The following is a 14644-nucleotide window of genomic DNA, read 5'->3' as shown; positions in this document are numbered from 1 at the left end:
TATAATCAAATGATTTAATGATCAATTGATCATGTGATATAATCATATAAATTATAGTGATAATATATTATTACTCAAATTGTGATTTAATTATTTTTTAAAAAAATTGTGATTTAATGATTACGTGATTATGTTATATGTATAAATATTTTTATAATTATAATTATAAAAATATATTATATAAAAAGGCGGTTAGCGGTTACGGTTAGTACACCTAATAACCGCTAGGCGGTTATAGCGGTTAGTGGTTAATATGGTTAAGCAGTTAGCGGACGCTTTTTAACCGCCCACATTGACACCCCTACCTTCAGTGGGTACTAGGGGTGGCTTGGCTTGGCCACCCCCATCCGGCCAGATGTAGGCCACCCCCATGGCTAAAGGGGGTGGCCGAGGTGCCCAAAGAGGTACCCATTGGGTGTGGTTTAGGCCACCCTCTTGGTGGCTTGGCCACCCCCATCCGGCCAAATGGGGGTGGCCCATGGCCAAAGAGCCACCCCCACATTGCCAATTTTTATTTTTTGAAAGAATATTTTTTAAATAAAAAAAAATTAATTAGGTGTGATGACGTGGCCACTTATGCCAAGTGTCAAATTTTAATTGGTCCACGTGTTAGTGATGTAGACTTCCGCTAAGTCAACTAACAGTTAATGGATGGAAGGATCAATTTGATCTTTATCAAAACTATAGATATCTTGTGTGATACAAATCAAAGCCTAGGAGGGGGAAAAAAAAAGTGTACAAACCCTAGGGAGGTTTTTAGTATTTAACCCTTAAATAAAATTCTTCGGAAACTTTCCATCTTCAGTAATTTATTTATTATTTTTTCTCATTTGATTAGAATTCATTAATTGAGGGCTTATTAAATTGGGGCCCTTTTTATATTACTTATTTACTATGATTTGAGCTTTAATCAAGGATTCTGAACGCTAGCTTGAATTTTGGATTGAACTTTGTAAGGCTTTAATAAGGCTCGCAAATAACAAAATTTTGAAAAAAAAAGAGACAAAAAACAAAAGAGAGAAGAATTCAAATTTAAATAAGGCTCGAATAGAGAACTTTTCATCAATATTTGACTATTTTTTTATTCAAATGTCGGAAATTGTATTCCGTTGAAAACATTTTCCTAAAAAATAACTTCCCTTAAAAATATTTTAAGTCGAAACAAATGAAATCTAAGATTTGGATTTGTATTATTTCTAACTGGAGACTATACTTCATGAAGCGAAAGTCACTAATATGAATCTCCCTCCCCTCTCGTGTGGACATCCAAAAAAAAAACAAAAAATGATTTGTATTACTATATAAAAGTATTTCTGATAGTGTATTCTAGAGTCGGGAGAACAAAAGAAATTCATTTGGAGAATTAAGTGGAACAATAAAAAAAATTCATTTGGTGGAACAATAAAAAATATTCATTTGGAGAATTAAGTGGAACATTAATACTGAATTCAAGAACAAGATTTGATATTAGAGTAACTAAGCAATCACTTCATTTTTCAAGCAAGGCCTGTATTTGACTTGTGTAACACTGGTTCTATCTGCATATTCAATGTCACAACAATCTCTTCCTCCAGCCTGTTCAACAAAACAAACAAACTGCAGTTGTCAATAAACAAAACAACCTTAAAAAACCCTTGAAGAGTGTGTAATGAAATGAGAGCATGCACTCACCTCCAGGCGTGTTGTTGCTGGTGAAAGCACCTGAATTTTGGTGATTGCATCCGCTGAATGATTACCAGTGGATGAACAATTTGGTAAACCCCGAGGCGATTTTCTAATATATGTAGTAATAACTTGTTCATCACCTTGTGTAAGCTCTATAGAATCAAAGAAAAACACATGGGGAGCTTGACAGGGATCGCTGGAGAGTGGTCGGGTGTAGAACATGTAGAAGTGTAGCTTTACCTCTCTCCTCCATTTTGTAAATGTCTGAAGGGGTCTGCATAAAATGCTCCGAGGGATTATGTTTTCATAGATATAAGCAGAGTAGCCCCAAGAGACAGAGAAAGACCAGTTGGTTGGCCTGTGGTAGCATATGGTTTGTTGAAGAAGACGGGATTGGTCGGCTTTCGCCGCCTTCATGAGGTGGTTTATGGCTTCCGAACGGTTCATGGAAGGGAAGATTGGGTCAATGGCGTCAATGTGGTGGAAGGAGAGGAAAGGGGTATGGGGCTGAGCTGATAGAAAACCTGTTGTGTCATTGCGCATATCAATCTGCAAGAAATACAACATAGTAAATCATATGTAGGGATCAGAAAATATATCTACTAATTATATCAAATCATGAGCCAAACACCAGCCAATTAATTACCTGGTGAAATCCTTTCTCGAGAGTTAAAGAAATTCCTAAATCAGCCAAACATGAGTGCAAAATATAATCACTGAAATGCTTCTGCGGATCTCTCTCAATACAAGAGTCTAGCTTGGCTGCCAATGCCTCCACAGCAGGGTAACTCAGAGCATATCCAGCCCCACCAAAAGCCATATCAAACGAGAAAACAATGTTGGATATAACAGACTCAGAATTCGACCCAATATAGTAGTACTTTGAATGGTTGTATTTTGCAAGAACCCCAATTAAATTATCAAGAAAAAAGATTGTATCGTCATCTCCCATCACATACCACCTCACGTTTTTATCTCCCTCCCTAAATGCTTCAATTATTGCTCGCACAATTCGAGCCGGAATTGGCTTCACAGTTTTCGGTAATGTTGGGATCTTCCTGACATCTTCGCTGACACGAAGAGGAGGAAGATTTGAAGGCCATGGTTGGAATTCCGGCCCCGGAGGTTTGTCGAGGAAAAGATATCCCCGGGTTATGTTTGGTCGCCACCATGATTCAACGTATGGTTTTCTGGAGTTCCATGTATTTAGTGCACCGACAATTCCAAAAACAATGTGGCTGATGTTGGTCGGAGAGTTGGGAGTAGTAGTAGGGGTGGGACATGAGCAGGTTGATAAGAGACGACTGAAAGGTTGGTAATTGCTGGGAGGGTTTAAGAAGAAGATGCAGAACAAAAAGATGAGCAGCCCTGAAATAGATACCGACTTGTATAGGGTTCCATGAGATGAATAGTTGTGATTTTTTTGAATTTTGCTCCATTTTGAAGAAATTGAAGAAACCATTGTCAATGGTGAAAAGCTGTTGAACCCAGAAAGATGGGAGATAGATCCTCTCCATTTCATTTGAGATGGAGGGAAGCCATTTGGGCAAATTAGGTTATTATGATTCTTCCTTAAGCTTGCTAATATTCTGATAAATATTTGGGTGAAAAAAGAAAGAAATAATGCAATAAACTATTTAGGGTTTAGGACACCATTAGGTAACTAGCAGCCTAACACCCCCAATTTAATAATCTATTCAATTAATGAATATTCATAACGATTTTTTTCACAAAAATAATATTTAAATGCCTTTTTTTTTTTTTTTTTTTTTTGGGGAGAAATGGAAAGAGTTTTATTGCTTAATCATTGTCGGGGGAGGGTGTCTCCCCTAAAATAATCGTGTGAATACAAGCTGGATACTCCATATGCCAAGTCCTAGTTTCGTTTTCATGGATAGCCCATCGTGCAACCCCATGGGTTAAATGCCTAATTATATATAATAAATATTTTTTTATTTAAGGCTCCTAATTATGGTAATTAAGTAATTAAAAAGAAAAGAGAATTAAATCTCCAGCTTTAATAAGGCTTAATAAATTGATAGCAGTAGATAGGAAAATTCAAATAATATTAACTACATTCTTAATAAACGTTCTATTGTTGGAAAAAACAATTAAATGCTAAGAAGAATAAAAGTTTCCAAAATATTCTTCAATTTTACAAACTTCTCTCTTTAGAAGTTTCCATTTTTTTTTTCTTTTTTTTTTTTTTCTCTATTTAGATCTTATTCAAAATAGAAAGGTTAATTTACCAAAAACTCAATCGATCATTAATTATTTTAATTTGATTTCATGAAATATTTTACTATTAAGAACAACAATATATATATATATATATATTTGGGTGAAAAAGGAAAGAAATAACGCAATAAACTATTTAGGGTTTAGGACACCATTAGGTAACTAGCAGCCTAACGTCCCTAATTTAATAACCTATTCAATTAATGAATATTCATAACGATTTTTTTTCACAAAAATAATATTTAAATGCCTAATTATATATAGTCAATATTTTTTTATTTAAGGCTCCTAATTATGGTAATTAAGTAATTAAAAAGAAAAGAGAATTAAATCTCCAGCTTTAATAAGGCTTAATAAATTGATAGCAGTAGATAGGAAAATTCAAATAATATTAACTACATTCTTAATAATGGTTCTATTGTTGGGAAAAACAATTAAATGCTAAGAAGAATAAAAGTTTCCAAAATATTCTTCAATTTTACAAACTTCCCTCTTTATAAGTTTACTTTTTTTTTTTTTTTAATTTTTTAATTTTTTTTATTTAGATCTTATTCAAAATAGAAAGGTTAATTTACCAAAAACTCAATCAATCATTAATTTTTTTTATTTGATTTCATGAAATATTTTTACTATTAAGAACAACAAATATATATATATATATATCCCATTTTATTTTGAACCTTGGACAATTGTGTAGCATAATATCGGATCAATTTGTTTTATTTTGATAAAATCATGCTTTCTCATTAAACAACTCAAATGGATGGAGCAATTTGCTCCATCAACAAAATCTCGTTGATACATGCAGGGGCAGGGGGCTGATCAACCATTTTTTATCTATCAGACCCAACGTAGCAATTCTAGATAATGCATGTCCAGTTCGATTCCCTAATTCCCTGCGAACATGCATCATTTGCCATCTAGGAAAGGCTCGCAGCTCGCCCTTGAAGGTTGGGTTGATAATGGTCACAATGGCTGAATCATCGATGAGGGCAACCAATTCTCATTCTAATTTGTAGAACTAGCAACTAGCAAGAGATCATAGATTAGCAATATTAATAACACCAGTCAACATTAATTAACGAGATTAACGAGAAATCACACTTCTATTAATCATTCACACCAAAATGAGTAATTTCGAAACCTATCAAAAGGAAATTGAAAAGCATTCTGTTTTTTTACCAGAAAATTAATATTTCCTCTTATTGGAGACTCCCACAATCAATGGTAGCATTTGTATATTGCCTGGATATTTAAGTGCTTACCAAACTTAAAAATTGACAAAGCCCTTTTCTAGGGGTTAAAAAGCGGGCACCTTAGTTGGAATCTTTTAAATATGCCATATCACCTTTTTTTTTTTGTTTTGTTTTTCTATGCTCTCGTTAGACCTTTCATATTCTTGTTTTTTTCTATTGACAATTTTAGTATATATAAAGAGCTTTATTATTATTATTTTTTTTTAAGTATTTATAAAGTAGGAGGCCTTAGGGTTTAGCCGAGGACCGCACTACCATTGAGCCGGCCGCAGCTAGAGGAAAAAAGTTGGAAGGAATACTCGGTTTTATTCTCAATGTTTTCAATTATGTAGTAGAGCTCAAAAAAAAAAAAAAAAAAAAAAAAATTAGAGAGTGCTCCAGTCAACAACTCTTGTAACTTGCATATCCGTTTAATAAAACACGAGGAATGGCAAGACTTTCAATCGACCTAATAATTGCTTATAGGAGTGATAATATATGTTTGTGTTTCGAGTTTGAGTTATATTGAGACATATTTAAAATTATATAGGTTAAATAATTTAACTCGAACACTTCAATTAAACGGGACAAACTCTTCAACCTTAATCTTCTAATTAATTTTGTATTGAGTTTGTGTCGGATTTATGAGTCATGCATGTTAAAATTTGTTTACCACTATGTCGTATGTTAGGTTCAAGTCGTGTCAACATGAATATAATATTATATAGGTCAACTTTAACCCAAAACATTTAATTAAACGAGTCAAACTTTTCAACGTAATCCTTTAAATTTGTAGTGAGTACGTGTCTAGTTATTGTAACCATAATTTTTGACTTGATCAGTGGAACTCTAATCTTGGAAATTGTCATACCTGTGAAAATGTCAGATATATGTTAACCCAATTCACCTCAAAATATCAATTCTGACAATACCAGAGAAATTTGAGAGTTTTTTATTTCCAGAGTTACGTCGGTGCCGGACCGCCGGTCAATGATCTTTCACAAGTCCAATGGTCATTTTAAGAGCCGCATCATCCTTGGAGTGACACAAGAGAGACTTGTAGCATTACTCCAACATTAGGTCATGAAAGGAAACAAAACAAAAAATTTCAGAGGAATCAAGTATCGTTCTATAGAAAATCTTGCAAGCCATTAACGCTGAAATATTAAAAAGACGCTATATATTGGAAGAAAAATACCGGAGAAATTTTTTTTCCTATCCATTAAAGAGACCTTATTCAGTAAATTTTCTCCCCAACAAGAGAGAAACCACTCCTCCTTTGGGTTTTGATGGTGTTGGTGAATCATTCCCAACCAAAATGTACGATTTCGGGATCTTTTGGACGAAGGGGAAAGTTCTAGGGTAGAAGGATCAAAATTTTTGGGCAAAAAACTGCAATTTGTTAACTGTCCAAAGAGTCCCAAGGAAGAAAAAGATCCCACTGGTCAAAACTATGTTGTTGAATTTGTACCAACTGATTTGGAATTACATCAGTTGGATGTGATTAAGCGTAGTCCCAGCCAATTGAGCTACTTCTTGGGGACGAAAACAACTTTTCTTAATAGTGAATTAAAAGAAGATATCTATATTATATAAAAAAAAAATAAAAAAAAAGAAGGATGTCAAGTGGATGGACATGAGGAAAAAGTCTACAAATTAAAAATATCCCTCTACTGACTCAGGCAATCATCGAGACAATGATATTTAAAGTTCCACTAGGTAATACTTGAAATTAGTTTCAAGATAAGTCCACTAGATCATTGTGTTTACATATATAAGGAAAAAGACACGTGTCACTTTTATAAACTAGGTTGAAGAAAATTTCTCCAACCTAATTTGGAGAAAAACTTTGGTCATTTGAACATATGAGATGCATATATTTTTTTAATAGCAAAAACAAAGTTGGAATAAATAATATTAAAAATCCATGTGCATCTCACATGTTATTAAAAAAATTGGACACGTGTCATTTTTATAGACTGGGTTGAAGGAAGTTCCTTCAACCTAGTTTGGAGGAAAACTCTATCCCTTTTTTTCTCATAAAAAAAATTAGAATTAAATTTATACGGTTAAAAAAATACAAAAGATGCGCTGTAGTTGTTTAACAAATCTAAACCAAATCCCTCAAAATCTGTAGTTATCTCCTACCTAGATGTTTGCCCTTTTAAAATTATTGCTAGGTTGAGAAAGATTGCATACAAATTGGAACTACCTAATTAATAAAGCATTAGCTTAATCAATTAATAAAGCCCCCAAGTGGAGATAACTTTGTTTTTGAATATAAAATAGTTAAGAATAAAATAAAGATTCAACTTGTCATCTCCCTCTTGACAAAAAGAAATGAAAAATTGTCATCTAATTAACATAAACAAGTAATCTTAATTGTCATCTACATCTTCGCATTCGGGTAATTTATATTAAACTGCATTGCATGTACTCATGATTTAATTTAGTTATTTATTCTTATGAAGAAATAATATTATGAACTCCCATCACTATAAAAAAAGAGAGCATATAAACTTTTGTGCCACCTTTGAATATATATTTTGTTAACAGAACTATCCAATCTCTAAAATAGAAGATCTTGAGCGGGATCTCATACTATATAAATTAACTAGCACAAATTGTCATCATGAACTAATCTAATAAATTGGCATCATCTACAAAAAAAAAAAAAAAAAAAAAAAAAATCTGCTCAAAGTCAATTATTTTTGTTCAAACTTAATTCATGAACACTAGAAAAAAAAGAAGAAGCCAAAATAGTGACACATGGAATGTGACGTTTTTACCACCTCTGCCCCTGCCCCCTCCCCCAACAAAAGTGATGTAGTGACGTTTGCATAGCAATATTTTCAAAATGACCTTAAATATAGTGACTGGATTCAAAATTGGAGACGTTTGAACAGTGAAAATGTCGAGCAATATTTAAGCCCAAATGTCACTTTTTGAAAAGCGACATGTGAATAGTGCCAACATCACCTTTCACAAGGCAACATTTAAGCTCAAATGTCACTTTTTGGAAGGCAGCATGTGAATAGTGCACATCACCTTCTAAAAGGTGATGTTGGCACTATTCACTTGTCGCCTTTTAGAAGGCAACGTGTGAACATGGGCATTACCTTTTTGAAAGGTAACACTTTGCATTGTTCAAATGTCGCTACTCTTAATATATATATATATAAAACCAAAAATCAAATTATTTTTCTTTTAAAAAAAAAACAAATTCAAATTAATTTTTTTTAAAAAAAAGTTAGTGGTGCCGACAGCCACCCTTGATCTGCCCAAGGGTGTCTTGAAAGGCCACCCCTAGGGACATCTAGGGTGGCTCGCGGGCCACCCTCTACCCCAGGGGTAGCTGTCGATTTGGCAACAAACCAGTGGCAACCCAACTTTTATATATATATATAGTTTTATGCGTGTGGATGAAAGAGGGAGAAATTTTGAAGTTTTTGGGTGTAGGTGGTAGCCGTAAACGCTAACTTTAAGCGTTAATATTTTCAAAATTTGAGACGTTTGAATAGTAACATATTAGTCACGATTCGCTATTCACGCACAAAAGGTGATGCATGAATAGTGTTACCATTTTAGTGGCGTTTTCCAAAAACATCACTATCCCAAACATCACTTTTTTTCTTTTTCTTTTTTTTTTTTTGGTTGAAACGTTGAACCCAATTTTACAACCATGCATCTAACTGTTTCACTTCTGAGTTTACATCTCAATTCCTACCAAATCTCTCCTTCCTTAAAAAGGACAAAAAACCAAGTATGTGTTGTTAGATCTTAACTAATTGGAATTAAGTTACATGCCTTGATGGGATGAATAAATTGCAATTGCATGCAGGCAGGGGGTGGACCTAAGCCTAAGGTGGAGGGACGAATGTCCTCCAAAATGTTTACAAATTTGCTTTTAAGTATACAAATTTTATAGATTTGTCCCCTCAAAATAATATTTTTGTCCCATTTTAGTTCTTTTTTATTTTTAGTTTTACCTCCCCAAAATAATATTTGATTCCTCTTTTAATTATTATTATTATTTTTTTTTAAGTTTTGCCTCCTCTTTCAACATTAAAAAACCTAAAATACCCAATTTATTTAATTTCATTCCAAATTCTAGTTCGCTTCTAACTAAAAACTCAATTTGGTTTGGGACTTTAATTGAATATGTGAAAGGAAAAGCTAAATAGTTGGATTCTTTAAGTGGCTTTTAACCAACAATCAGTTACCAATATTTGACATTATTATTATTTGAGGCATAGAGAATTGTTAGGAAAAATGGTCTACACTCAAAAGTATATTTTTTCTTGAACCCTATAGATCGTGTTTAGTTAGTTGTTTATACTATTGCGTGTTTGTTATGTCGTAAGATTAAATGTAAGACTTTTATACTTTTATTTTTATATAAACACACAGAAACACATATAAAGAGATTATATGTATTTATGTGCTTTTGTAGTTATATAAGTCTGTCAATCTCTCCAACCAAAAAAAAATATCAACCTCCCAACGCCACAAATCCTAATTCTACCCCTTCATGCATGTGTTTGTGCTTGAAGAGTACTCTTGTGTGCTCTTATAGACCGAGTTGGAGACTAGCTAGGGAGTTTTGTTATTCAGAAATGCTACAATGAGGTGTAAAAGTTCCAAATCCTAATTGTATGTCTTTTTGTGTGGAGGGCCCAATATTCCGAGGACCCACTTGGGCCTCATTGAAGGCCCATGGGATCTTATCAACTAAAGGTCATCCCACTGGAACCTGTCTGGCCACATAGACTCGAGAGAAAGCCCAAATCTTTGGTTACTGACATTCCAAAATTGGGAGGGTCTCACGGAACGCCATGTACGGGTGCGACACATCACATCTTTTTTCCCGTATGAATGGGATAAATTGTATATAATCATATAAGGCAACACAATCTACCCTTTATTATCTTGTTTATTTAAAATAAAAAAAGAAATATACAATTTTTTATTTGTTCATCTATTTTTTTTAAATGTAGAGAAATCCTCTGTGTTTTTTTTTTTTTTTGTTTGAACATACACGACACAGATACGCAGATGCATGGATAATGTTTGTCTAGGCTCCAAACTTAGGGACTTTAGCGGTAGAGATTTGAGCAAGGAAGTGCTTCGCTACAAAACACCGTTGGATCTTCCCAGTAGCCGTCTTTGGGAGAGAATCAGTTATAAATACCTTTTTTGGGACTTTGAAGCCAGCAAGACTCTTCTTGCAAAATCTCAGTACCTCTGCCTCGTCAATCTCTGATCCTTCTCTTCATATGATTGCACAATTTATCTGTTAATTACCAAACCAGACAATCAAAATAAATTATATCTTTGCTTTAACATAATAATTAAGAAAAAAATAAAAAAAACACCTCAAACTAACGGTCATTTGCAATAGAGTCCTACAATATTAAAAATAGTTCAAAATCTAACATTTCTCCACTGACTTGACGTGGAAGACACTGATGATGACTCATCTACTTTTTTCCACAATGCAAATTTGTATTCTTCATCCTCCTCCACTCAAACAAAGAGGGTACTTTAGGGTTGTGATGATTTTTTAATTCTTAATTTCTAAATTATTTTATTATTATTCTTTTGTCGTTTATGCATATTTTATAACGGTGGAATCACAAACATATAAACAACTTTTTTTTTTTTAATCACAAATGATAAATGCTATAGTGCAATAAAGAAATCATTCTTAGTATGTGAAAGTTTTAAGTGACAATAAGTCACAGGCCTGGAGCCATAAAAGTCTTAGGTGACAATAGGTCATAGACCCCATCAATAAGTGGATGAAACCTATAACTTCTTGCTATCTAAAACTTTTATGAGGTAAAAATAATTTTTTTATTGCACTATAACATCTCTTTCGTTATAAATTCTGCTTTCTGGCGTAGGTTTCCAACATTCCATCACACCATGGGTGATGGGTCCATATAAATTATCAACAAACAAACAGTGACATGTACGTGCATGCCACTGTCAACGGCTTCACGTAAATTCTCTTTTGGGTTGATGAACACAACAACAACATCAATAAATTAAATAAAAGAAACAACAACAAAAAAAATTATAAACAAAAAAAAGGGACTGTACTACTTGTTAATCTTATTACCTCTTCGCCGTATTTGTCATCAGGGACCCCGAAGGCAACTCCTTGAGCAATTTCAGGATGAGACAAAAGTACTGCATCCACCTCAATCGGTGATATTTTCTCCCCTGCAATTATAATAATAATAATCATCATGATATTGGAGTAATATTATAGAGAAATCTCGAAAAATTTACCCCCACGATTAATGAGCTCCTTGATCCGGCCAACAAGATGCAAATACCCGTTTGAATCAAAGTACCCGAGATCGCCCGTGTGAAACCACCCAAACCGAAAAGCGGTCTTGTTAGCCTCCGGGTTATTTTTGTAACCCATGGCCACATTTGGTCCCCTTATACACACCTCCCCGCTTATCTCAACCTCTTGAGTCACCTCATTCTCATCCAACACCGTCATTTCTTGACCAACCGGAATTCCCACCGACCCGTGCGTATGCGGGCCGTCCTCAGGTAGCAGGTTCGACGCCATCAGATGGGCTGCCTCTGTCATCGCGTACGCCTCCACTACTGGAGCCCCGAACGCCTCCTCCAGCCTGCTCAGTATGGCTGGCGCCAGAGACGCGCTACAGCTCCGGATGAACCTGAGCTTCGGGTATTCAGATTCCGGGTTACCCAAGTGCCGATCCAATATGATTTGATGGATTGTCGGCACTGTGGTATACCACGTGGCCTTATATTTGTGCATGTCTGACCAAAACGTTGAAGCTGAGAATCAGCCCGAGGCTGGGAGAACCACGGTGACTCCGGCTCCGAGTGAGCTTAGCAATGCGGCTATGAGCCTGTGGACGTGGAAGAGTGGGAGGACTAACACGGTCGAGTCGGACTCGTTGAGTTTGTAGACTGACCTAATGTTTAGCACCAACGAGGCCAAGTTGAGCTGCGTCAGGGGGACACCCTTGGGCCAGCTCGTGGTGCCGGACGTGTGGAGGAAGAGGGACACGTCGGCCGGGTGGTTGGTGAGTTTGGTGAGCGAGTTGGGGTCCGAATCAGACTGAGTTAGCGACAGAGCGAGCTCAGTGTCAGCTTCGGAGAGCGCGGCTGTTGCGTGTAAGATTTTAAGCTTTGAAGCCGTGGCTTGAGCTGGGTCGTTTCCTTCTTTTGAGGTTAATAAGAACTTGGACTCTGAATCAGCTAGGTAGAATTCGAACTCCTCTGATGTGTAGGCTGGGCTGAGCGGCGCAGCCGTGGCTCTCGCTCGGATTACCGCCAAAAACATTATAACAAACTGCAATCGCAAATACCAAATAAATAAACAAATCATTTCCGGTTGAAACAAATTAGAGGAAAATGAAATGATGACTAAAACGAATTTCTATATAAATAAAAAAATCTAAAAGAACCTCAGAATTTTAGGCTTCTTTTGAAACTCAGTCAACCAATGAACAAGCCCCAAATTTTATGCTCGTTTTTTTTTTTTCCCGACGTTTCTCAACCTCCAAAGACATAATTATAAAAGCAGAGAAAAAAAAAAAGAAAAAAAAAAGAGACGAGAGAATTCATCAGAATGAACAAAACCTCGACGGTGTTGGGGAAAACGAGCGCCACGACATCTCCGACGCTTACACCAGCAGCGACAAGCCGAGTGGCGGCACTTTCGATGAGTTCTTGAAGGCGAGCGTATGTCAAATCCAACTTGCCTGAGACCGAGAGGGCTCGCCGTGATGCGAACTCTCTGGCGGCACTTGTCAACAATCCGGTGAGTGTTTGATACTCCATTTTTTTTTTAAGTGGGAGATAAGCCTAATGGATTGCTTTAGAGATTGAGATAAGAAGAAGAGGTACACGCGGAAACGGTGACTACATATCTATATAGGGGTGGCAAAATGGGTACCCATACACGACCCGATTACGACCCGCGGGTACCCGTTACACGATTAGCCTATACCCAGACACGACCCGTTTAGCTAAACGGGTAATCGGGTTTGACACGATTATGACACGAAAATAACCGGGTAACCCGACACGACCCGTTTAAAATTAACGGGTCTAAACGGGTAGACACGACCCGACACGACCCGATTACCCTAAACTATAGAATTTTTTTAAAAAAAAAATAAAAATTCAAAATTGTAATAATAATACTAATACATCAATATAATCAATGCAAAAAATTGAATTCTAAGAGATTAAAGGCTTTAATAAAGGATAAGAAAAAAAAAAAAATTGGAAAGTGACCGTAATTGACAAATTGTACTCCAAAATAAATTACCAAACTCATAATTTCACTTAAACTTAAAAGTTAAATGTTAAAACAAGTAAGTTCATTTATTAAAATAGTCCACTTATAATTTAGTCCCACATGTAACAAAAGTGTTAAAAAATTAATTTGAACAAAGATACAAATTCTTAGACATTTTTTTAGCATCCAATCATGGGCCAAGACTCAATATTTTTGAATTCCATGAGAGCCATAGAAGACCAAGACCCTTATTTAATTGTGCAAATACATTTATCAAAATGTGTAATATAATAGAATAGTTATAATTTAAGTGATTTTCATTTTAGCAACGACAAGTGAGAGACCAAGTGAGAGGGAGTCAGGGAGAGGGCTGAGGGTTACGTTACAGAATAGTGAGAATTGAGAAATGAGAATACAGGGAGTCAGGGAGTAGGGACTGATTTTTTAATTTTTTTGTTCAAAAATCAAAATGGAAAACAGGTAAAGAGTAAAATGAGTAAATGAGTAAATGAGTAATCACCAACTAATCAGTAAAGTGGCTGTTTTGTATAATGTTCTATCATTATTTCTTGTAACATTACTCCCGTAGTCCAATTTTATGCCCCCAATAGAAAAATCCTGGCTCCACTCCTATTCCGTTCTTTTATACTTCCATTGACAGTTTTAACACCAAACACTCATCAAAGTCCTTCACAGTTCAATCTGTTTATAACTAAGCCATCCATAAATTACTGAAACATCAACCCCATCCCTAATGTAGTGCTCAATTTCTAAAGGTCCTCCTAAAACATTATCTGACCAAAATGAACTGGAACTACATTTCCGTCGAAGTTGAAGATAAAACGAAACTACTCAATCAAAAACAGTAAATTTACGAAACCACCCAATCAAGAACAGTAAATTTAAAATTGAAAACAAAGTTGGAACACTAAATTATTGACACCCCAATAAAAAATTATCATCAATCTAACACCCATATAAAATATTACTTCAACCCAGATAAATAAATAACCCATAAATTCAAGGAAACAGGATTCACTGGTTTACAACTGCGTGTGTCTGGGTGTGTGTGTGAGAGAGAGAGAGAGACTGAAAGTACCTTCAGAAGGCGGACAACGAGGGAATGTTTGTAGCTGCATAGTGAGTGACGACTGGGTCTGGCGCCCGGCGAAACGGCAAAAAAAATCAGACAAAAAAGTTGAAAAAA

At 35.3% G+C, this 14644-nt stretch overlaps 1 protein-coding gene and 1 pseudogene across 1 annotated transcript; both read right to left on the bottom strand.

Annotated features, from left to right (window-relative positions):
- Nucleotides 1–1476: 1476 nt before the first annotated feature.
- LOC132181964 (uncharacterized) lies at nt 1477–3182 on the bottom strand. The gene is made up of 4 exons (XM_059595178.1): nt 3125–3182; nt 2312–3033; nt 1672–2214; nt 1477–1575 (listed from the first exon to the last, which is right to left on the bottom strand). The coding sequence occupies exons 1-4, from the start codon at nt 3180–3182 to the stop codon at nt 1477–1479; spliced, it is 1422 nt and encodes a 473-aa protein (XP_059451161.1).
- A 7030-nt stretch (nt 3183–10212) lies between these two features.
- On the bottom strand, nt 10213–12974 carry LOC132183191 (oxalate--CoA ligase-like; annotated as a pseudogene).
- Between the last annotated feature and the right edge of the window lie 1670 nt (nt 12975–14644).

This window comes from Corylus avellana, chromosome ca5 (assembly GCF_901000735.1).
Source record: "Corylus avellana chromosome ca5, CavTom2PMs-1.0".
Classification (NCBI taxonomy): Eukaryota; Viridiplantae; Streptophyta; class Magnoliopsida; order Fagales; family Betulaceae; genus Corylus; species Corylus avellana.
The sequence above is the reverse complement of the archived record's forward strand: the minus strand, read 5'-3'. Positions and strand labels throughout refer to the sequence as shown.